This window comes from Lepeophtheirus salmonis, chromosome 3 (genome assembly GCF_016086655.4).
Source record: "Lepeophtheirus salmonis chromosome 3, UVic_Lsal_1.4, whole genome shotgun sequence".
Classification (NCBI taxonomy): Eukaryota; Metazoa; Arthropoda; class Copepoda; order Siphonostomatoida; family Caligidae; genus Lepeophtheirus; species Lepeophtheirus salmonis.
Genome location: NC_052133.2, coordinates 49,978,444 through 50,003,899, shown reverse-complemented (window position 1 = coordinate 50,003,899; position 25,456 = coordinate 49,978,444). Strand labels below are relative to the sequence as shown.

Sequence of the window (25,456 nt, the reverse complement as noted above, 5' to 3'; positions counted from 1 at the left end):
AATTATCAAACAAGGCATGTCTTATACATTATAAGACAACTCCTCTTTTTCATTTATCGTTGGGGGGTTTAGTAATAAGGATGCATTAAAAACATTCTTTGAAACCTTGATAATGGATTTCAAAATTTGATAATAACTCAAATCCCTCAAAAATTGGAAACAGGATTGTAATATTTTGATACACTCAAATGATAATAGTGATATTTCATCCTCTGGGGTTGATAAACACCCACAGGGAAGTGGGTTTAATCTTCTTCTTCTGACAAAATTAATCAGTCTGGATAATAAAGTCACCCACCTGAAGTGAAGAGTGGTCTTCTTCTTCTGACAAAATTAGTGAGGTCATGTTTGAGAATAAAAAATAACTTTTTTGTTACAAGGACTTTTGGGCCTCTGATATCACTAAGAGGCAGCTTTAGATCAAAAAAACATTCTAATCCCTTTTATCTTTCTATATATCTCCAACAGAAACTTCTCCCTCTTTCCTTCTACCTTCATTCTTTGGTTATATTTCCCCGCGTCAATCTGAAACACGGTTATCCTCAGGTAGTTATTAATAAAGCAAAGATTTTCAGGTTGCAGGTTAAATTAGGGCATTTCATTGTAACTACGATATACAAGTTGAATATTCAGTGATTTGATACAATTGGACTGAATCATTTTGTAAAACAAAAAAAAATGTTCCAGTTTGTGGAAAAAAATCTTTAAAAAGTATCATTTATTCAACTTAGGAGCCATGGCTAGAAAAACTAAAATATATGTCTGTACTTGATCCCAGAAATAATAATACAATCGAGCTGTGTTCCATATTAAAAGATAAAAAATGCTAGCTGGGAATGTAAATTGTTGTAGGTCAACTCATACTATCAAACAAGTGAGGAAATACACTGAATAAAGTATAAGTAAACATTATAATATTACTTTTCCTGCATCTGACCTGGGGATCTTCTGTGAAATCCATAAACATAAAGTATATTCCTTTCTCTATGAATGACCTGGGCGCGAACGTACGCACAATGAGTTTAAGAGAAAAATATCTCCCCTAGTGCGTTGTCCATTCAGCTACGTCGATTCCATTTGACATTTAAAGATGTTACTTCGGCCTCCCTTCGAACATAATGCCAAGAAAATTTGTCGAACATATATTGATCTTCTTGACCTGCCGCAATCATGGAAAAAGGTCATAAGGGAGTCCCTCACTTTTGTCAAGGAGCAAAGGAAATTAACAGTTCAGCTCCAAATTTCGACAGACTAAATTAACTTCAACAAGGATTGTGAAAAGATTTTTAACTCAATCATCCATGCGTTTGCAGGATGCCCAGTATTATCTGGTCTTCGATACTTGTTCGATTTGTATATTGATCTCTTTAATTTGAGTGACTACCACATTCTTTGTAGAATGCCCAAAGGATACCCCAGAATGTAGGGCTGTCTGCTTTGCTTTAGTTAGTGGTAAAGCATACATCGTTAGCTACTTCACCTCTGGGTGTCCAATAAGCTTTCACTCTTTGAGGAAAATCTTCATTGCATCTGCAGCAAGAATTGCAGCCTTTTCCTAAAGGATTCTCCGCTACAAAGATAGAGAATGAAACTACGCTGCAGACAGGGTTAGGTTTTCCCACAATGATCATGTAAGTTCTACTCAACCCTTAAATGTTTAATAAGTAGATCTCTGTTATGAGAACAAAAACAGCCGTTTATTTGTCTGTTTTAATTTTATCATTTTCACATTGTATGAACCACTATTTTGTATTAGTAGACTTGAGTATATTTTATATAGTCTGTAAAAAACATATGTTGTTAATATTGAAAGGTTGGGCTTTGATCGAGGGGGTTAATTTTATAAACTATAACGTGTATTTATGATTGATTTTATGGCAATCCCTCTTGATGTATTTTATTGTGAGTTTAATCATTATAAGTTTAATAAGAGGCCATTTTTTTTTTTAAATATTGGATTTATACTTCAAATTTTATTCTTCCCCTCCCAACTGTAAAATGAACTAGTAATGATCGTCCCAGACTTAGATTATAAATAAAACAGAAATAACTAATTAATACCGGAATTAAAAGCGGACCGGGTTTGGTGGATTTGTCTGTTTGTCAACACCTAATACCTCATACAAATAGAGATTACTACCGCTAGTAAAATAATAACAAATATTCCACTTTATTGTACGATAATTTTATTTGATTTTTATTTTCAAAAAAGAACATGGTGTTTAATAACATGATAAAATAAGATATTTCCTTAATATATGTTTGCAATATAAACTCTGTCAAAAACGAACATGGATCATGAGACGTCTGAATTCTGAATGTGAAAATGTACAAGTAAAGAGTATTCTTCATATAAATGTATGTATACAAAATGACTAATAGTAGAGAATGAAGGATCATCAAAAACAACTCAATATTCAGGGGCAGGTGGCAAACCCAATGCTATAAACCAAGTGGGGATAAGACAACAACCTGGTCAATATTTGTCCAAATAGGATGGCCTAAGTAATAACTTTTTTTTCACGCTGGATTGGGACTATGGGGTGTTATTTGTCCAAAAAAAAAAAAAAAAAAAGGATATATGTGGTCAAAATTTGGAATCTTTTTTCAGAATTTGAAATTGATAATATTCATTTTTATAAATAAAAAAAAATACTTTTATAAAAAAGTCGTTTTTAAAATCATGTTTTAAAAAAAGATTTTTTTTTAATTTATCTGGTATAAAATAGATTTGTCTATTAAAATTCAAAGTTTTTTTTCAATACCTAGTAATAGACCTGAGCTAAGACGTAGAGTATACTTCAATATTACTCTATAATTAAATAACTAGCAACCTCCATGAATTCACCATTTTAATTGAATTAACAAGGGGAATTCTGCGACGAACGAAAAAAAAAGTTATAAGTGTTATGATAGTAGGGAAGTGAAAATGAGGGCGTTTGACCCCCACCCCCTTCAAATCAAGGAATTTTTGCTTTTTATTAGAAAATTTAATATTTAATATTTTTTTCCAGGAAAATGTATGTTTTTGTGAACGGCTCTGGATTTTTGATTTTTTTTCCCCCCAAAATGTAATATTTGAAATTTATTTTTTTGTTAATAGCTATGGATTTTTAAAATATTTTTCAAAAAAAAAAGTTTTTTTGTGAATAGCTGTGGTTTTTTCCCTTTTTAGACAAAATTTAATGTTTGAAATTTTTCTAATTTTTTGTGTTTTTCAAAACAAAGAACCACTTCCCCCTTACCCTAAATATTATCCTGCGGACGATGCTGTTTGGGGTATAAAATGGGGCATATATTATGCATGTAAAGTGTACACGTATATACGTGTATAACTATGGAACAGACCATTAGACAACTTTAATATAAATATTAAGAATTCTGCATATTATAATCTCCAAACCTTTTCTTACAAAATAAATAGGTTCTGTGATTTAATAGTCTGTAGGCGTGAAAATACTATGAGAATTCAAATTTTAACGGTACGAAAAGGTCATTTTCTCTACCCCAAAATCCCAAAAACTCTCTCTTCTGAAGGGTGTATACAAACGTTAGACCCAATTATTAATAAGGCATTTTCTCTATCCCAAATAAAAAACATTTTAAATCTCAAAACCTCTGTATTTTGAAGGGGTTATAATTTTTATGGTCTAAAGATGATAATATGCAAAGGTCTTATGAACACAATAGACCCCACTTCACTTCTACAATTTGCTTCTATAAGTTGTAAACTAATGACAGTAAATTATAAAGTGACGTCATGTCTTCTTGTATCATAAAAAGCCCCATCTTGTGTGGAAAAAGGATATTAAGTACAACATGGAATCTACTTAAGCCAACAAATAAGTGATGTCCCACTTTGTTTTATAGCATTAGGCCGCAAACCTTTAGAGTATTTTACAAGCAGTTTTAAAAAGTTTATTTTTGCTTCCGTTTCCGTTATGAGACGAGGATGAGATGTAGTAGTGTGAGGGTGTAAAGTGTCGTCCTCCAATGGGCTTTAACATTATAGTTCGTTCAGGTATGGACCAATAGTCTTTATTCTCGTCGTAAGCCCCTATGGACTTTGTATATTCATAGCAACCAATGCTTTTTTTTGCTCGAGGGTTTCCGTAGAATCAAAATGGGATGCGGAGATGGAAGGTTCTTTTTATTGTTGCTATTATTGTTATTGTTGCTACTCAAATTACTACCGATGGAACGACGAGAGCGAGGATCACTTGAATTGTATTTATTTAGATAATTCTCTGCCAGTCTTAGGAAAACGGTTGTTACATTAAGGTCTTCCTTGACGGAGGTTTTGTAGAGTCGGAGTTTTGTGTCTTTCACAACACGATCCACTTCATCTCTGAAATTAAAAAAATATAAATTACATATTAAGTAAACTAACACACAAACGAGTTTTTGTTCCACTCATAACCTCGCCTACCGCAAGGAAAATAGAACATTTGACATAGAGTTTTGACAGCTACTGTTGTGGCCAATCCAGTCTTAGAACAGATCCTGTCAGTCCTTGGGACCGGCACATATGATTACCGGTCCTTCGGACTGTAAGTAATAGACATCATCAAGGACAGAACTGTATAAATTTTAGGACTGAACTTGACCCATAGACGATCCGGAGATCTGCCATTAGGGACGTCGCAGCCTATTTTAAGTCCGGCAATACATATAGAGGGGGATTAAAAAAGCAAGAGTTTAATCATTCGGTATATGTGTTTGAATGAATGTGTTCAAATTAAAAAAAGAAAAACTCCGTTAAATATAGATCAGTTTTATTTTTGATAAGATCCAAAAAAAAATATTATTATATTTTAAACATTTTTCTATTAACACTGAATTATGAAAGCAACAGACATCAAGAACCAAATGCTCGCAAGCCTCATTTTGTTTTGCAAAATTGTTTTTCTCTCTCTCTCTCTTTTTCATCCCTTTTTTTCACGTTATTTTTTTCTTCTTCTTCTTTTCTTTCTTCCCCTTTCCTCTCTTTATTCCCTTTTAAAAAAGAGACCGACGCCATTTTAAGACCAAAGATAGGAACTTCACTTGAGACCCCTGGCGTCCCTTCCTGTACGTCAATGACTGGACCGGACCAAGACTGCACTGAACGTGACTTTTTTCACGTTTAGGTACTTTTATACAAGTGAAAGTCCATTAACTCTTTCTCTTGTAATACGTGGAATCCCACCCAACAAATTTTTGGGGGTCTTAAATATGCCCAAAATTGTCCATTTTTCTTTTGTTTTTGAAATTGACAATAATAGTATCTCAGCCAAATAAAAAAATGGAGGATTTCTATAACTAAAAAATCTTTCCTCAAATATTTTATTTCTTATTCATCTCTCCAAACTAATTCGATATTGAACCTAGCCCTGTTTGTATAATAACGGCTCAAAAAAGCTCAGATCAGAAAGAGTAACAAGCTTTTTCAATATATAAATACATAGATTCAGCTGCTTTAAATAATAAGAATGAGTCAATAGATGAAAATAAAGAAGATAGTATTTGTTTTCATCCCAAAAAGCGAGTCGTGATAGTAATGTTAAGACTCTGTCCAATACATAAATGTGTGTGTGTTATACAACTAGCATAGTTAGAGCTATAGAAAGTATTATTTTAGACAAGGGAGTGACTTTTTGTAGTTGGAACCAGATAAGTGTTTATTGTTTATTTTTTTGGTAAGCTGTAATCATTATTCTTTCATACTTGATGAAGGACAATCTGAAGTATAAAAGGTGGATATACTCATGAATTACTGAAAATAACACAGATCATTTGTTTGAGAGGAATAAGTGTAAGTCCTTGTTGTAATCAGAGTAGAATTGAGAATCGACAACATTGTAATTCCTACCTTAATCATTGCTAGCTACGGAGGGGTTTTGTGTTTATTCCTTCCTTTCACAGTGGCTCGCAGCTAATCTAATAGAAGTGCATCACAGCTAAGCTGCTCTACTCCCAAATATTATTCAAATTGTCTGGTTACCATGTTCATTTTTCTCCTCTTTTTTCACATACTGAAAATGGTTACCTTACCTTCGGAGAAGGCCTTTATATTTTTATTATGAAATTCTGAAAAGGTAGAGTCAGCTGCTTTAAATTAGAAAAAATAAACGGATGAAAATATGGCATTTTTGTTCATCCCAAAACGTGAGTCATCAATGGAATCTTGAGACTCGATTCGAGACATACATTTTGGTTCGGACCGGTCTTGTAAGGTTTAGCATACACGTCTTATAATTATAAAAGGCTACTAACACATTTTAAAAACTATTATACTAAAGTTGTATTGAAATCGGTTCATGCAGCTCAATTACGTCATACAAATAATGACAAAAAAACAAAAGTTGAGTCTAATCACTCTGACAAAATCAAAATCAGAAATGAACAAACACATATTAACTTTACATATTAATCCTTATGCCTTTTATAAGTTAACACTTTTGTATAATAGTTTTTGGTAAAACCAACAATTCTTGGAAAAATCCCATCCCTCTGTCCCCCTCATCCCCCCCGGTTAATTAGATATCAAATCCACCATGAGTTTTCTCATGCACTATCAGCTGACTAACTTATAATTTCGAAACTATTTTCTATTTCAAGGAGGAGGCAGGATTGAGAGAACAAATTTATTTTTCTTATTAAGAAATCATTTTTCATTGTAAGATTTGATGATATTTTAAATTCAAAAACGTCATAATATCTTTTCACTTCCTGATACTTCTCGCTCCAACATCCTCTAATGTATTTGGTATGTGACATCTTTTATAAATATATAAATATGTTTTTGTTTTTTTTTGTAAATAACCGATTTTCTAAAGACTATTATATGAATGATCTCATCCTTTTTGTTTTTAATACAAAAAAAAAACACAGTATTCTCACCATAAAAATAACCTTTCTTCAACAGTAAGTACTCACTTATCGTTATAATGTGTCAGTATGAAGAGATCTTTGAGTGAGATCCCGGGAAGCACATTTTTGAATTGCGGGATCCCATTAGTAATTTCAAGTATAATTATTTCTTTTATATCTTTTGTGTCTTACTCCATTCTCAATTTCATCATAGGTGATCAATGATCGGAGTAGATTTGTAGACTAAAGGATGAGGCCGGATATCACATCCTCAAAAAGTTGTAGTGCCTTACATAATAAGATGGAATCTCTTCGGGACTCATCTCTCATTCAACAAATCGACTCCGATTCACTCTCCTCTAACCTAAACAATATAATTTCCGTATCACATCACTTAGCAAAGTTATGTTTCCTTTTTACACCCAAAGGAGGCTCCCAGTGCTTGAGTTTTCCCCCCAGATCATGGGGTTTACATATCATCTTGGGTTCTTGTGCTTTATCTTAGAAAATGTATAAATTCTTGAGTTTTTTTGTATATATTAAGCTAATAAAGAATAATTAGTATGTTATTTTATTTACTTATTTGATTCAAGCGTAGTAGATACAGTCTTATACTTAATATTAAATACACGTTTGAAAGTGTTTTTAAAGTTCATCTTTAAACCCATTACGGTGTTTGCTAAAGAACAAATACTGCAATCAGCCAAATTGTCAGAAATCAATTGGAATAATTAATCAAAGCAACCATAAAATTATTAATGAAGTTTATCTTGGAGGAATAACCCGTTCAATGAAATTACTGATAGAACATATAAACATGATTGTTTAATGTTCCTAGTAGATACATGTAATCAAATATGAAAGATATTTAGTTTTGATAGAAATGGGATAATTTATCTGCTAAGTTTACTAGATCCTAGAGTATTCCAAAACATTTCAACAGCATTTATTATTCCATTAATTGATCCTTTCCCTTGACTTGCACCGAAATCTACAAAAATTTCTTGAATAAAGATAAGAAAATAGTATTTATATTAATATTCTTGTAGCCTCGGAGTTTTTTGTTTTTTATAATCTTGGATTTTAAATAGCTACGTCGGGGGATATGTTGACAAGTTCACTAGTAGCCCTGCCCGAAAAGGTAAAAAAGAATAATTTATTGATAGAAATGAACGATAATTCGTTGAAGAATACAAAAACACTCCATTTTGAGAAAAAACATTCTATCTTGCTTTTCTGTAGAACAGCCAACATTTAATTTTATGCATTATGTATAAAAGTTACGAGCGTTTTTCGCTAAATGTCTTTACTGAGCTATACCTTACGATCAATTCATTGTATTAAAAAAAAATTAAAATATGCTGAAGGGTTAAGCGCACACCTAAAAAAAGTTCATTTACAGTTTTGTGTTTGGTGAAGCTAGTTGCGTGTTGAAGCGTTCCAAAATGGAAGTACACAAAGAGAAAACTCCATTCATTCTACAGTATCACTACGACCAAGGTAAAAAGGCGGAGAAGGCGACCCAAAAAAAATGTGCTGTTTATGGACCCAATAAAGTATTGAATGCAACAGCAAAGCGGTGGCTCCAACTATTCCGTTTTAGTAATATGAACGTCGAATATGCCGATAAAATAAAAGGAAATCGTCGAGTTGAACCGGCATGTGAGTCCTTATTCCATTGCCCGGGAACTGAGGATTACACAGAAATCCGTTTGAAACCATCTAAATCGGATAATCCTATTTATGTTCATTTTATTGGCAAAAATAATGCGAAAAAACGCTCAGACTTTTTACTTCATCTATTATTATGAAATATTTAGATGCAAAAATATCTTGTAGATGTCTAACTCCGTGAAATCCTGAGATATCGGGAGAAGAGAAGGGTACTATATCAAAGAAGAAAATCTTATCGAAAGAATCTTTTTTTTTCTTTCAGTACAAATAAGTGTGAGTACATTACTTACATAAGAGGTTAAAAGGGCATAACAATTGTACCTATCTATCTATCTATGGGATATGATGCAAGGAATGTATACCCATAACAACTCAAAACAACCTCAATAGTGTAAATATGATTGTATGTAATATTCTACATCATAGAGTGTTAACTGTATACCATATTTTCTTCATTTGAAATGTTTTTTATGAGTGTATTCAATTGTAAAGGAAGGAACTGTTTAAGAGATATGCCCATGACTGTACTTCAAAATATGGTGAAGTTATATAGTTCACTTCTTTATTCAAGGTTAGCAATTGTATATATTCATGCCTTTATAAGCTACTAGCCGTTATGACCCGGCATTGCCCAGAGTTATTAAGCGTCGGCTAAAGGACAAATTTTGCTTTATTATATAGACGATAACTTTCAAAGAAGTCCTTAATGTTAGTCTCCACTTTTCATGAGCACACTCAACAATAACTACTCAATACTTATATCAATTCATATTTATTCTCAGTTCAAGAATGACAGAATAATATTAAGATTTTATTATAAAAGTTGTTAAGAGAACTTTAGTCTTTAGAGTCCTCACTAACAAAACACAATGCCCAATCCTCATCTAAATCATTGGACTGTCAAGAAAAGATGTTACATTTATGTATTATTTCATTTTATTACCGCACTCTACAAAACCCCTCCCTTATCTATGGCTAAATTTACACAACTGTTTAAATGGCCCCAACTAGTGTTGTGTGAGTACAGTCCAGTCTTAGGACCAGTCCTATCGGTCCTTAGGACCGTCAGTCTTTGGGCCAGATAAGATATATGAAATATGTATTTAGATTATTGTATGTTTCCTTATAATACGAACTTTAATATTTAACCTTAATTATATAATCGATTTTATTATATAAAGGAATAATTAAAAGGAGGAAAAACAACCATATTGACGTCACGAGGGATCGATTTTACCTTCTTTAAGAACCAAAAAGTGGGACTGGACTGCGGTCCTCGGTCCTAAATAAGGACCGATACAGCACTAGTCTCAACAGTTTAAAAGTCAATTATGCGCCTTGAAATATACTAATTTATACATTATGATATACATAGAGATGAGATTTGCGTAAGAGCGCGAGGAGAAGGCGGGAGCGAGACATATGGTATTACTGAATTAAGACCATTGCTAACATACAGCTGCTTATTATATGATTTTGGTTGGAGAAAATGCTATGAAGAAGAGATTCTTTTACATTTAAAATAGCAATTGTGGATTTTTAAATCAATTTACACCAATGATAGCGATAATTCTTCTTTTAGAGGCAGATGTTAACATGCCCACGACTGATGAAATAATGAACAAAAAAGAAGAACGAGCAAACCCTCAACCGTTATTCCTTTCCTAATCGCTATACTTAGTTTTTCTTTACACACTTTCCTTATTTAAGTATGAGTTATTTTGATTTTTAATGGCCTACATGGAGTTATCAAGATTTACAAAGAGTGTTCATTATATTTACAATTACTTAGTCTTTCATTTTGAATTAAATAAAAATGTTTTTAGAATTAATTGCAAAAAATCGGCAAATTTACATGGACCAGGTTAATAAGAACGTAGTAAGTGTTTCTTAGCCAACTTTCAGGCTGATAACTTATCCTGAAGAATCAAACAGTGATACATAAAGGCATTTACCCATATTTTCATTTAACAGTCGAGGCTTCCTCGCTCCAGATTTGAAGTTATCACAGCATATTAAGTATGTAAATTAAGTACATTACTTACGCAGATATCCTTGCCTCGTGTAGAAGATCAATTTTGTTTTGAACGAGAACTGTGGGAATGTATCCACATTCTTCCTCAATCTTTTTCTTCCATTTTTTAACTGAGGAGAGGGATGCTTTATCAGTGGTTGAGAAAACGATGACACAGGCCTGTGCTCCCCGATAGTAGGACTTGGTAATGGCATCAAATTCCTCTTGACCAGCTGTATCCCAAAGCATTAATCTCACATTATCACCGTTTATTCTAAAAAATAAAATGAACTTTAAACATACATATTCAAAGATTTCTCAATCATAGACAAATAAGTACATAACTTGAGTAGTAAAAAATATGATCTACTGATATACTCAAAATTAACTTGTTGCTCCTGAAAGTTTGAAAAATACATATTACACGTCCTTAACTTTGTTGAATTTCTTTTCTTTTTTCAAAAAAAAAAAAAACATAAAAAAAGCCTAAAATCAGTTGGTAATTAGCCAATTCTACCCAACTATGGGATTACTATTTAACTATAATTGATGGAAATTGTTCATTGCTTACCCTCAACATATTCTCATTCAGCCAATCAACTTTTAAGAACACTAATTAGTAGAAAAGAAACAAAAACATTGGCAACTGATAACAAAATACAATGTAAATTTGTATTTTAGCAGGGTCGTCCACAAGGGTCGAAGGGGCTGTAGCCCCCAAATTAAGGAATTTTTGCTTTTTATTAGAAAATTTAATTTTTGATTTATTTTTTTTCAAAAAATTAGTATTTGTCATTTCCTTTAATTTTTCAAATTGTTTTCCAAAAAATTTAATTTTCTGTTAAAACATATGAATTTTTGAAGTTTTTCTCCAAAAAGTATAATATTTGAAATTTTTATTCAAAACATTTTATGATTGAAATTTAATTTTTGAAATTTTTAATGAATAGCTGGGAATTTTAGCAATTTTTATGGAAAAAATTAATTTTTTTATTTTTTCAAACAAATTAAATTTTCTAATTTGCTTTCCTAAGAATTTAATTTTCTGTTAAAACATATGAATTTTTGAAGTTTTTCTCCAAAAAATTTAATATTTGAAATTTTTATTCAAAAAATTTTATGATTGAAATTTAATTTTTGAAATTTTTAATGAATAGCTGGAAATTTTAGCAATTTTTTTTTTTTTTTTTTTTTTTTTTTTTTTTTCAAACAAATTTAATTTTCTAATTTTTTTTCCTAAGAATTTAATTTTTCGATTTTTTTTTCCAAAAAAATTTCATTTATGGACTTTTTTCAATCCAATAACCAAGTCCGCCCCCCAAAAAAAAAAATATATATATATATAATCCTGTGGACCTCCCCTGGTTAGTGAGATAACACTATGGGGAAGAAAACAGCTTAGCTGTCATGACATTTTATTAGATTAGCAGCAAACAGCTCCGAAAAGAATGAAATAAATGAACATAGACAGAAATGAATACGATGATGTTGATTAGAAATGTGAAAATGTGAAAAATATCCTCTTGAGTGTAAATCAAAAAGAAAAGTATATGGTGGCAACTATGATAGACAACAGATCTGCTGAAAATGAAGAGTATAAACCTATTGTCCTCCTTCTTGCTCGCTAATACGTTTGAATTTTTAAAATAGAGAATCATTAATAAAAACAGAATTGTATTGACAATACCTTTGGAAAATAAAATAAAACTTGTGAGATTACAAATAAAAAAATCGAGCCCTCTTTTCAAATCATATTTTTTTACAAATCTATATATAATATTTCATAAATAACGCAACAAGATTTTCACACCTTTATCTTGGGCCCACCTGCTGTGTTTTTAATTATTATCGATCATAACTTTGAATGTAATAATATAGACTTCAGAACTTAATTTGCACTCATCAGTTGTTACGTACTAACTCATTTGGCCTTTGATTCCCATTGTTTTTAGAGATTGTTTTTATTATAATAATAAAAACTACATGATTGTGGGGCATTTAGAACACAATTAATTGATTTGGTACGGATACAAAAGACCTGAGGATATATGTTATATTTTTAAGCGGAGTTGGGTTTCCTTAAAAGTTTTAAAAATTTGCAAAAGTAGGGTTAAATTGTAAACAAAGAACATAATATGTGCATTAGTGTTGGGTTTAGAAATCCTAGACTGGACTTAGACCAGTATCATTTTTGTTTTGTCGAACTAATTGGGAGATTTAAGATGTTAGATCTGAAAATGTATTATAAAAAAATTAAATTCAGCGACGTAATATCGTTTGAAATGAATAAACATGTCATAAAAGTCGGAGTGCCTTTTTCTAATTGGTAATCTGAACAATATTTTTTTTTTATATTTCGAAAGCTCTTGTCATTATTATTTAATTCTTGAGAAGGGAGGATCCAAGTATTAAGTAATAACTAGTGCAAGTGCTCATGAAAGGCAAAGAGTAAGAATGAGTTTTTGCTCGGGAGATACATATATGTAAGTGTGAGGTGTTGTTTTTACCCGACTCGAAGTAATTTAATGAAATGTCATGAGAGCTAAGCTCCTCTCCTCTCAAACCAAAATCTTTTTCAAACAAAGGATTGCCCAGAGCTGTAAAATATATGGTTATACTTACTCTATGTGATAGCATTTAAGTAGAACTTGTGCTTATGATCGGATTGAAAATATACTTGATTTAATTATAAGTGGATCGTAAATCATATATTTGAACTCATATGTCAGATCTGACGTCATAAAAAAAATCCCTACAAGTATACTGGAACTTTTTATGTCGTAATAGCAATAACGATTGCATTCTTTGAGTAACGAAACACTTTGAGTTTGTCTCTATGAGTATACAAATCCAAAATTACAAGGAAATGAAGATGAGGGTTAAGACAACAACTTGTCAATTGTAGGTTTAGAAGTCCACAAAAATATTTTTTTTCATAGGATTTTTTGCCTGACGATAGAGAAAATCAAGAAAAGGAAATAGTCCAAATTTATCATTTTCCTACATTTATACATAAAGGCCAATATTTTATAAACATAATTGAGTCAAATATATACCCTGTATTCAAGTTTATGGGATGATTTAAGATAGGGTATAATTTTATCTATGGCTTAAAACCTTTATTTGATTTAAGAAACGCCGAAATGGCCCCTATTAAATACTTAAAATCAATCAATTTGTTATTTATAATTTGTCAAAGCATATAAATGTAATCCAGACTCAAGTTGATTTTATGTTGACGGGCTAATATGAAGGAACATAAATAGTTATTAAATATCATGTTATGGCTTAAAAAATGTGGAAGTGGACGAAACTATTTGAAATTTTTCATTATTTTTGGTTTTTGAGCCTAAAAATGAAAATATAAAGATTTCCCAAAACATCAATAATTCCAATGTATTTATTTGTCAACTGTTGCCCTTTGGCTGATGAATTAAACTTGAATTAGCTTTTTTGATCTTCTGTTAAAAAAATTTCATCATTGAATAGCTAATAATTGGTGAACATTTTTTTAAGGAAAATTGAAGAAATACAATCAATTAATATTACATCTTGGTTTAGGTTGCATACAAAATTGCTATAAAAAGTTATTGAACTCAAAATATGTAGGTATTTGATTCTTTTTTATATTTATGTAGCCCAAGAAATGATAATCATATCAGGAAATACTTTATGAGTCATTAGTCAGGAATTATCAAAAATGTCTCAAATATTTGCATTCATAAAGAAATTAAGGTAAATCTTGTAAATGAATGTGAGTCTGTTGGTTTGTGTTGACTTCTTTTTTGCATTAAATATCAGGTAAATGACATGATTAATATTTTTACTCATTTATTTCGACTTCATCTCTAATAAGGCTTTGTTTCAATATGTAGAGTTTTTAAAAATATTAGCTACAGGTATGCAAAAACAAAAAATTAACATGGTAACCCTGATTATTAGAAGAATGATTAAGAGGTAACATTGGATCAGTCCTAGGACTGATTTCCTAATCAGTATTTCCTCCCACCCTTATATTAATACGTTCTAGTCACACACTTGCTACTTTTAACTTTATGTATCTTGTCTCTTTGAAAGAGGTTAGGCATTATGATGAACCTTTAGCGACTAAAATAACATAGTTACTAATAAGTAGTACCAAAGTCATGCCAGCTTTTTTAGTTTAACTGTTATGACACTTAACTAGATTAGTTGTAAAAAGCTATGAGAGGGCGAGAAAGGAAATAAACACAGTCCCACTCTCCATATAACAAAGAATTTTCGAATATTATTTCTCAATTCTACTCAGACTCGAACGAGGACTTAGACTTTATATTACTCTCAGTTATCCATTAGGCTGACACTTATTCCATTGCCCAGGAGTTCAAGATTAGCATGAAAGACATTTGGAACATTCTAATCCATTCTATACTAATTTTATTGTCAAAATAAAGCAAAAAAACCTCATCACTTTTTACTTTGCTTAGTAAGTATATGTGACCACAAGAAAACATTGTGCAATTTCGTCATCCGGAAATCTGAAGCGCGGGAATTCTTTGTGTGTAAATTTGTGTACCCCAAAGAAATGACATAAATATATCTAACCACAGAATGATGTGATATAATCCTTATTGTGCGGATGACATTTCATTGTTTTGCAAATGCTACATATGTTTGAGAATGCAAAACACTGGTACATGGAAAAAGAAAGAAAGGAAATTGCATTAGCAATTTCTATTACATATATTCGTATGTTTTTATTTGCATTTTTTTTTTTTTTTTTGGAGCAAAATGAGATATACGTTCTTTCACAATAGCACTAAATATAATGACTTTAATTTTCTCTCCTTTATTGGTTGCATGTTTTCACTCTTTAAACCCCATTTTTAATGTCAGTTTTTGTCATTTATATATGCCGAAGTACACATAAATATATTATTTTCTAATAGTTTCCTTTTCAAGGATTTGTAAAGTCCTTTAAAAATACTCATATTCACTGCACAAGGGGTGTTCACTGCGTATTACCAGTGAAAGAGGCGTTCGCAGGAGATGGCTTTGAGGGGCTGTAAGGAATTTTTGCTTTTTCTCAAAAATTTGATTTTTGATATACATTTTTTGAAATTTTTTTCGAAAAATTTAATTTTTTATGAAGAACTATAGATTTTTTTTTGAAAAATTAAATTTTTGGAAAACAGCTATGGATTTTGGAATTAAAAAAAAAAAATATTTGAGATTTATTTTTCGAAATTTTTTTCCTATTAATTTATTTTTTTGTGAATAACTATAGATAATTGAAATTTTTTTACTACAATTTCATTTTTGTGAATAGCTGGATTTTGCAATTTTTCTCAAAAAATTTATAATTTGAAATTTAATTTTTCAATTTGTTTCCCAAAAAATTTAATTTTTTATAGATAGCAATGGATTTTTGAATTTTTTTCTTAAAACTTTAATTTTTGGACTTAAAAAAATCAAAAAACCAAGCTATATATGAATCCTCAAGACGCCCCTGAGTGAAACTAAAAATATGACTCGTGTGTAAAAAAAAAAAAAACATGAATCAATGGGGGTTCTTCAGACAATTTGAAGAATGTTTGAGGCGGAGAAGCTTAGCTCTCATGACGTTTAATTAGATCAGCTGCAAGCAGCCGTGAGAGTGATTAAATGATCACAAATCCCACTCCATATACAGCAGGAACATATAGACAGGAATTACTCGAATGTAAATCTCGAATTCCACTCCAAGTCCAACAAGAACTTAAACTTATAACTTCCGAGCACGCCTTCATTACTACTCTACGTCTTTCATGACCACAAGTATTGGTTATTGATTTATACTTAAATGTTCCCTTCTTCAGAACTAAAAAAATTATTGAACCTTTTAGAAAATAAAAACCCTGTAAAAGATGCCAAGAAGATTCTTTACCTCCATCAAAATCAGTTTTCTTTTATGTTGAAGAAAAATAAACAAAAATTATTGATTTTTTTTTTTTTTTTAAATAATCTGCATTATATTATACAATAGGTATATAAATTTTGTGGCTTAGCCTATTTAGATGTCCCCACCACACCCTACATATAATAGTTGTAGTAAAAAGAAGTCCAATAGATGGCTTTAGTAATATGTATATCGCGTTTTATAAGATCAATTGTTAAACGCATGATGGTGTCAAAATAAATTTCGCTCTAAAAAAAACTTTTAGACAGTTTTGTGATTATTTGACTCAGTATGATTTAAGCGGTCGTCAAAGATGGACACCAGCAAAGAAAATATACGCTATATTTTACAGGTTTTTTTTTGTTTGTTTTTTTAACAAGGTGGAAACGGATGTCAGACGGCTGAAAATGTGAATAGTGTTTATGGTTCTGATACTGTAGCTGCCAATCACACAATGTTTTGGTTTCGTGGATTCCGTTCTGATAATTTTGATGTCACAGATGCACCAGTCTTTTGAAGGCCAATTGTCGAAAATAGGAATGAAATCATGGAAATCTTCGAGTACAACCGTCAAATAAGCAATGTTTTCATTGCAAATGTGATAAACATTATTGGAAAAAAAACTTTTAAAAATAATGAATACGTCTGACATATTATTTTTTTTTACATCTCCAATTTGTATCATTTGACCTATAACAATAGTGCGTGAAACGAACCCTCTCTACCTAACTACTAAATATATATTTGTATATCCACCAGGAATAGCAATTATATCTTCTTTATAAGGATGATCAAGTAAAATGGGGTTAGACATATTATTTAAAAGGTGTTGGATCTTTAAATGTATATAAGTAGTATGTAGATGATATATGTTCCTACTTAAAGTAGCAAACGAGGCACACAAAATACCTACTCGGGGTTTCATTTTGTTCTCTTTAAAGAATAATTATTACTACTTATCTGAGCATTTAACAAATGAGTATCTTTTTATAGAAAAATTGGGAGTACTGATACTCCTTCAACCAATCAACGTTAAGATAAAGGAGGACATGAATATATCACGCAATCTTTCCTCCAAAAAGAAACAGGGGGAAGGACCAAAATCCGTTGGTAACTTGGATTAAATTGGATTTTTATAAAAAAAATAACTAGTTCAGTTCAGTCGTAGGACCGATCCTTGAGACTGTCAGTACAAGAACTGATTAATAAAAGAAGAAATAGATTTGAGTGACGTCATCAAAGACCGTACTTTATTAGTTGTGAGACTGATATGCAGGACTGAACTATACTGGACCAAAACTTTACTGGAGAGGACTGAAGTTTTCAATCCTAAATAAGGACTTACGCAACACTAAATTATGGGATAATAAACCTGTGTCACAAGTCAAAAGGAACTTAATTTGCAGGTGTTGGGACCACCTATCCGTTTGGACGGGATATAACCTGTATTAACTTGTCTGCCAGTTAAGCTATGAATAACTCCATAGTCCAGAAGAATAAGTTAACTACAGGCTAATTTTACGTCATTTTTCCGCTTATTTGTGGAGGAAAGGTTGCCAAATACATTATTGTAGGTAAATTGTTCACTGCATAGCTACACTAACTCGTGTACAACCAATCAAAGATGAGAATACTAGTTGTAGGTAGTATAAATAGATTTAGTTTATTACAATTTCTAGGCCTCATAACGTCTATTTAATTACATCATCAGTCATTTTTATTACCAACTTCTAATTTATACTATCTTTTCACTTTGATCTATTAAAATTATTTATTTATTACGTATTTACGAGCAATATAATTGTGAGTATTTGTGCCACATACCCCACTTATTAATGACTTATTTTCAAAGTATGGCACCATGAACATATCAACCCTCTATATAAAGAACATTCGATTTATTGCATTATCATATTCACAAGTATCCCTTAAATTCCTCATTTAAAAATATTCTTTCCAACTTGTACAATTTGGGTTACACTAGTTGAAACATGGACACGATATAGTGTAACTATTAACACACTTGATTCAAATACAAATAACTTACACAGAAATGTGCTTTCTCTGAATGCATTCGAGTACTAACTTGTTCGATAATTGAGACTTACAAAATGGCGTACATCTTATAAGTAGATATAGATAATATCTAATGATCCATAAAACATGTCCTGTTGGTATGTAAAAATAAAAGAAACCGAAAATGAACGGGCCAATCCTGACAATTTAAAGAATGTTTAGGAGGAAAGCAGCTTAGACGTTTTAATAGATCAGCTGCAAGCAGCTGTTAAGGGGTGGAAATAAACACAAAACCAGGAATTAATCCCATATCAATCCTCAAGGACTTACAAGTATAACTCCCTAGCAGACCATCATTGTTACTCGCAGACATTCATGAGCCGCGTTCTAGTAATTACTTTTTACTTAGATATGCCCTTCTCAAGAATTAAATAATAATGGTAGCAGCTTTGAAAAATACCTGTTCAGAATGCCAAAAAGACATACTAGAACATATTTTATAGACCTCTGATAATATCCAATTATATTATAGAGTTACTTTATAACATTATTATGATTTCATGTCAACTGTTGTAGGGGAAACTTTAGGAAATAGAAATACATAATTAAACAAAAAATGTGGTGTATAACTGACATGATATCATGTGTAACTTTATATATTATCTATGGCATGAAACTAACTCAATTCTTTATAGAAACTCGGTCTGGATTGGTAGATCCATTCGGTTTTAATCAATCATATTTAAAATTCGGGATGAATTCTTGATGACCTCATGAAATGTGTTTTCAAATTGGGAACAACAAACCAATGATGTCATATACAAATCATATACATATATGGATTGGACGAAAATCACTTCATAGAAGGAGATAGATCCACGATTAAATTTAAATCAACGGTCTGACACCGTGAACGACATCACTTTTATTGTATCACACAACATTACCTTCGAAAAGAAACTGAAAAAACGACCCAAAATCAGTTGGTAGTTAGCCAATTCTTCCCAACTACGGAATTATTATCCAAAAGTTGTTGAGGATTGTTCACCACTTAACAAAGGCTAACTTGTATTGAAGCAATCAAAGTTCAGAATTCTGACATGAAGAAAATAAGCAGAAACATTGGCAACTGACGACAAAAAATTACAGTGTAGATGATTGCGTTAGTAGAATAACGTCATCTGCAGTCTCCATCGAAATAGGTATAAGTTCAAATCGGTCTAGAATTTTTATTTTCATAATTTCGAACCGGGTAAGAACATTATTTTAATCAACAGTAAGTGCATTCGAAAATGACTTCTTCTTTTTTAAAGACATATTAGATGAAGAAACAATTATGTGTGTAAATAGTTTTTGAAATTGAAGGAAAACCATAGCAAATTACCTCACATCCATCACAGAAAGGATATGGATTCTTATTTAATTCTAATGATGGATTAATAATTATTAAGCGATATTATGATGGGAGTGATTGCCTTGCATTACTTTCAATACAGGTTACTTACGGCATATGTATCTAACTAACTCAAAGAAAGTTAAAATAAACATTAAATGCAAAAATAGGTTAGTGTATTTTGCATAAAAATTAGTTGCAGTTGATTGGATTTGATGTATCAAAACTTGATCCGAGAACGAGTATTATTTATGTACGGTCTTTATTTATTATAGTGTTCTATCGAACTGTATTTATTGAGTCTAGTTCAGTGTAGTCTTAGGACTGTTTCTTAAGACTTCAGTCTTTAGGGCTTTCAGTATTTGAACTGATTAAACAAAAAATAAATACAGATGAGTGGGTCATCATGGACCAAACTTTAAAAGTTTTTAGGACTGAAATGGACCGGACCAAGACTCAACTAGAAGGGGTTGCAGTCTTAAGTCCTAAATAAGGACAGATACAGCACTAGTGAGTGGTACCGGAGTACTGATGCATTAAAACGGACTAACTAAGAACGGACACAACACTATTTTTTTCTATACCGAATGGGACATGAACTTTGTTTACTTATTAGAACTTTGACTGGGACATATGGATTAACTATATTTAGTATTGGATTGAATGATAAAATTGATGATGACAAGGCTAAAGAGTAAACACAGAATATAGCCTTCCATTTCATTTCCCTAATGGGTTGGAGTGAAATCAGACAGTCTTCTTAGTTCCTTGCTGCAGTCCACTATGGGAGAGTGATCCTTTTGAGAAACTGAGGCTAAGCTTCCCATGTTTCACTACGACGTGGAAGATCCGCAATGGTTTTGAACGTTTTAATAGAATGAAGACCTTGTCAAATTGTAGAACGAACAAAGAATGTATGTAGATTGTTGGGACAGATCCTGAAGAAAGGAACTCAGGACTCCAATTCTTTGAAATAAAGGAGGATTGTTAGAGTTGTTAGATGAGAGCCTACTCCAGGGGACGAATTTCCTTCACTTTATGAGTGGAAATATGGATTCCTAATGTCCCAAAACATGGAGTAGACGAGGAAGTATGTATTAAATGTATGACTGAAGTAGACATCGGCAAGACTCCAATAAAAAATGGAAAAATACTTCAATCTTAACAGCAATTTGTGATATTATTTTAATTATGTTAAGTGTATGTTTCACTTATTATTCAATTTCTATATATTTATAACAATAGTATGTTCATTAACTTATTAGATTGTTTTGAAATATAACTTTTTAGTTTAATGAAATCGTATTTCAATTATACCAATAAATACCATCATTTTCTATTGTTATTTATCAAAAATCAATTCTGACTCAACATCAAAATTGGTATTTCTGCTAAAGTTCAATTAACCATGCCATGGAATGAATGCCAAAAGTTACATATTGTTTTGATCTTTGTACCAAATAAATTTGGTTTACACAGAATTTGTTTTTTGTGACCAAATTTTTCAATGTGATGGTTTCAAACCGAACTTCCCTATATGACTTCTTACTAACGTTCTCAGAGCAGTATAGGATTTTGGAACAAAAGTTCAACACCGTTATTTAGGGATTTGTTTCCCAAATCTGTTTATCTTTTAATTTAAGTTATTACTTATCATAAGGGGAGAAAAAGTGATCATATGAAGAGTAATTTCTTGAATCATATTTCCATTGACCACAAATATTTATTTTTCAAATATGTGGCTCGTTAATACAAAAGCAAGCTAGAAGGATTTTTCTCAAAATTGAGTGTAAATTATATTTTATTGTCAATTTCTATCAACAAATCATATTTATTAACCCTCAAAGTGTTTCAAAAATTGTACTTAAAGTAGCCAAAATTGATTTGTCAAAATATAAGAATGATAAATTAATACATATTATGTATGGAAAGTGGTCATATCGAAGCCAATATAAGTCTCTTAAATTAAATAAAGGCTCGAAACTATAGCTAAAGTTCTTGGGTATCTTAACTCATTGAATACAGAGAATATATTATTAGTAAGTTAATAATAACACAAGTGTTTTGTTCAAGACTACAACTTTCAGGGATTTAAATCAAGATAGAAAATGGATCTTATTTTTATTTTCTGAAAATATGACCAAGGTTTTAAAGAGTCGAGATTAGAGATGTTAATTGGATAAAAAATATTCGAAGACTGGTCTTTTTTTTTTTTAACCTATTCACTATGATCCGCTTATATGAAATTAAATATTTCAAATATTTGGGATTATTTCATTTTAAAGAAAAGGTTGCGTGAAAACAAAAAACAATGCTTTCATAGCAATGTCCTGCCGATACACGTCAGAACATTATTTGAAGTCAATTTTGTGTCGGCAGATCATCCCTATGAACAATATTTATTAATTAAACGTTCTGCTGTTAAGCAGATTAATCTTCTATAAGTATTATAGTCTATAGATATTTCCTCCTTGATAGTTGTAGATATCAGTAAGAGATGGATCAATGGGAGGAATTACAATGAGCCATGAGGCCGGATGTTTGTCACTATTTTCTTTAGTACAAAGGCTTAAAAGTTGGTCAGACTTCAAATTGGTGAATGATCATTTTCTAATTTTGTAAAGTTATTTGAGGTAGACTGATAATTCGATTATCCTTTGACAAAACTTATAAGTTGACGATATTCGAGCGTTTCATTTTTTTTCTTATAATTTAACACCTTTAGTGGAGACCAACACTCTTTGAGGGGTTAATATTGAGACAAGATCAGTACTTTTAGGGATCGAGACCAATGAAATACATTAATCTTGTTTTTGTTTTTTTAAACATAATATTTTCAAGATTTGATACCAACTCCTTGAGGGGTCAATATTTAGACATAAACAAAGTTATATAGGCATCGATATCATACTAAACAAATGGATTTAGTTACTTTTAGAAAATGAACATTTGGATATAGTTGCTTTGGTCTGCGAAATCAAAATCAAGACATTGAAGAGACAAAACCAAGAAATTTGAGAGTGATAGATTTTTTTCCTTTTAAAAAAAGACATTTCTGTCTATACCATTTCCAATTCAAAATGAAAATAGTTAAATACAAAATGGAATAGTTAAACTCAAAAATGGAAATTATCAAATGCAAAAGCATAATAGATAAATTGAACATAAAATAGATAATTTTAAAACGAAATAGTCATTCAAAATGGAAATTTATCCATTCAAGATAATTGGCTAAGAGTTGGAGTTGCTTGCCAAAAATGTGATACAAAAAATTACAAAATCGAGGGTTGACGGACAAATTATTTCTTTAACTAAAAAATTACAAATATTAGTGTTAATGCAAATATGTCATCCAAGAAGTCTAATATTTAATGTTAATATTTAAAAACAGAGAAACTGAGACTTTTTAAATGAATTTATCATATCCATTCTATTGTCAAAATTTGAAAACACCTTTCTTCATATTGAAAGAATGAAGTTCACAAACTTAATCCATTAAAGTAAACATTCAAATTACAACATTTGTATCCCATACCACGAAATGTAGTTGCCATAATAGTCTTGAGACCAAGATCAATACTTCCCAGAGCCGAGACTAAGACTCTACATAGTCAAAAATCAAAAAAAAAAAACCAAGATATTCTAATATTATTCTCGTGAATATTTCCAAAACTATTTATTCAAACTTAATTTTTGAAAGAATGATTTTTTTTATCTAAATTGTCATTCGGTATATTTAGGGGAAAAATGACTTTGCATTACCTTAATTGTTTTTCAAGAAAGTCAACTCCAATGGTTTTCTTATAATTTTGAGTATAAAGGCCTTTACAGTATCTCTGAATCATGGAGGATTTCCCAACGGCTCCATTCCCAACAATCACTACTTTAATTGAAATTTCAGAGTCCTCATTGTCTTCACAATAGTCAGTTAAATACATTTTAACTCTTTATGAGGTTTTCAATAACCAAAAACCAAGCAAAAAAGCCTTCAATTTGTCACAATAAATAATGAGGATTTTATTTACAAATCACTTTATTTCAAGAAAAAAAAACCAAATAACTCTTTGACTATCTATTCAAACGACTGTCATTTTGACACTGACGCAAATTAGCATCAGTGTTTCGGATGTTCTTTTTCTCGTATTCTTCATAATAGTTATTTAAGGCATGCCTGCAAACCATACGTGTTGGTTGCTTGCTTACTTGCATGGATGAGCGTACAACTTTGATTTTCCCGGCTTCTTTTGAATTTCCTTACACTCATGTATGTATATATTATCACAAAACACTCTCAAATTTGAAGCTTTGTTTAAAAAAATACGATACATTAACATGAATCATTTATTTTTTTTGTAATTTGTTAAGCTCTTTACAATAGATAACCAATAATAAAAATGATTAAAAATCCCCAATTTATTTTTTTATCTGATAAATTTTAAAAATTCCTTATAGATATTTGTGATGGATTTAGATATCCAGAAAATTTAGTTATAGTCTAGAGTAAAGCTTTAAACCATGTAGCAAAACGAGGACCCACGAGATCAATACGTGAGAAAGATTCTTTTTTGTCCCCTAGAGGTACTGTTTAGTTATTATTTGGAAATATAATTTGAAGTTACGATTTTATCTAATATATTTTACTTTCTAGAAGATGTTCATTCGAGGCCCAGAAGATGGACTTAGCTACGGAGTCCAAGAAAAGTCTGGAGTCCAAGTTCCTACTTCTGACAATAATTGATCATTGTATCTTAAATGATACTATTAATTATTATACTAACAATTAATAAATCATAAATATATAATTGAAAACTCCTCTTCTCTTTGGTGGGATATTCAAAAAATTAAAAATCAATGCATAAATTAATTCATTCTTTCCCCACAGCAATTTTAGAGTGTAAGCTAGGCGTGCCTCATCAAGCATCACTCTTTGTTATATCCCAGTTTACGTCATTGAGAAAAATAACAGAGTGAAGAGCGACATCTTGCGAAAAAATGTTAAAACACTGCACCATTGTATTTCTTCAAGCTAACGATCGCTTTTCGTTACTTCATTTTAATTCTCTAGTTTAAAACGGTGTCAAGAAAGCTCGTTTTCCAAAAATTTGCCATGTGAGACTCCGCCTGGCCAAAAGAGAAAAATAAGGGTGACTACATTAGGAACATATTCTTCCCTGTGCCTTAGATTGAATTGTTTATTTCCCCCTTGACCGCTCTTTGCCTAGAGTCCTTTCAAGGACATCTTTTTCCTTGGAATCCTTTAAGTACAAGAAGATCATATTTTCCTTCTCGTTTCTGATTGGCTTATTTTTATTTAGTACTTTGTCCCCTTAATTTAATTATTTGCTATAAATACCCAATAATTACGTATATTTTCCTAATGGTAATGCCAAATGTATATTGTAAGAACAAATTCTACGTGTTTCTCGTCCATTAAGTGTTTACTTTTCCAAAGCACATAAATAGAAGGAAGTTATTGATCATTAATGGCATCAAACGTGCTAATTGGACTTTTGAATGATATACTTTTGACTCATCAATGCAACTATTGTTATTTTCTTTATAGAATGTCAATATTTAATACACAAATGAT

General features: G+C 31.0%; 1 protein-coding gene across 1 annotated transcript; it reads right to left on the bottom strand.

Moving 5' to 3' along the window:
• Positions 1 to 2,169: 2,169 nt before the first annotated feature.
• LOC121115321 (ras-related protein Rab-23) lies at positions 2,170 to 23,966 on the bottom strand. The gene is made up of 3 exons (XM_040709552.2): positions 23,629 to 23,966; positions 10,572 to 10,814; positions 2,170 to 4,348 (listed from the first exon to the last, which is right to left on the bottom strand). The coding sequence occupies exons 1-3, from the start codon at positions 23,802 to 23,804 to the stop codon at positions 4,075 to 4,077; spliced, it is 693 nt and encodes a 230-aa protein (XP_040565486.1). The 5' UTR covers positions 23,805 to 23,966; the 3' UTR covers positions 2,170 to 4,074.
• Between the last annotated feature and the right edge of the window lie 1,490 nt (positions 23,967 to 25,456).

Coding starts and splice junctions, on each gene's coding strand:
- LOC121115321 (XM_040709552.2), bottom strand. CDS start 23,804: ATGTATTTAACTGACTATTGTGAAGACAATGAGGACTCTGAAATTTCA. Junction 10,815..23,628: donor TTTCTTGAAAAACAATTAAG/GTAATGCAAAGT, acceptor TTTATTTTTTAG/AATAAACGGTGATAATGTGA. Junction 4,349..10,571: donor CACGAGGCAAGGATATCTGC/GTAAGTAATGTA, acceptor TTTTAATTTCAG/AGATGAAGTGGATCGTGTTG.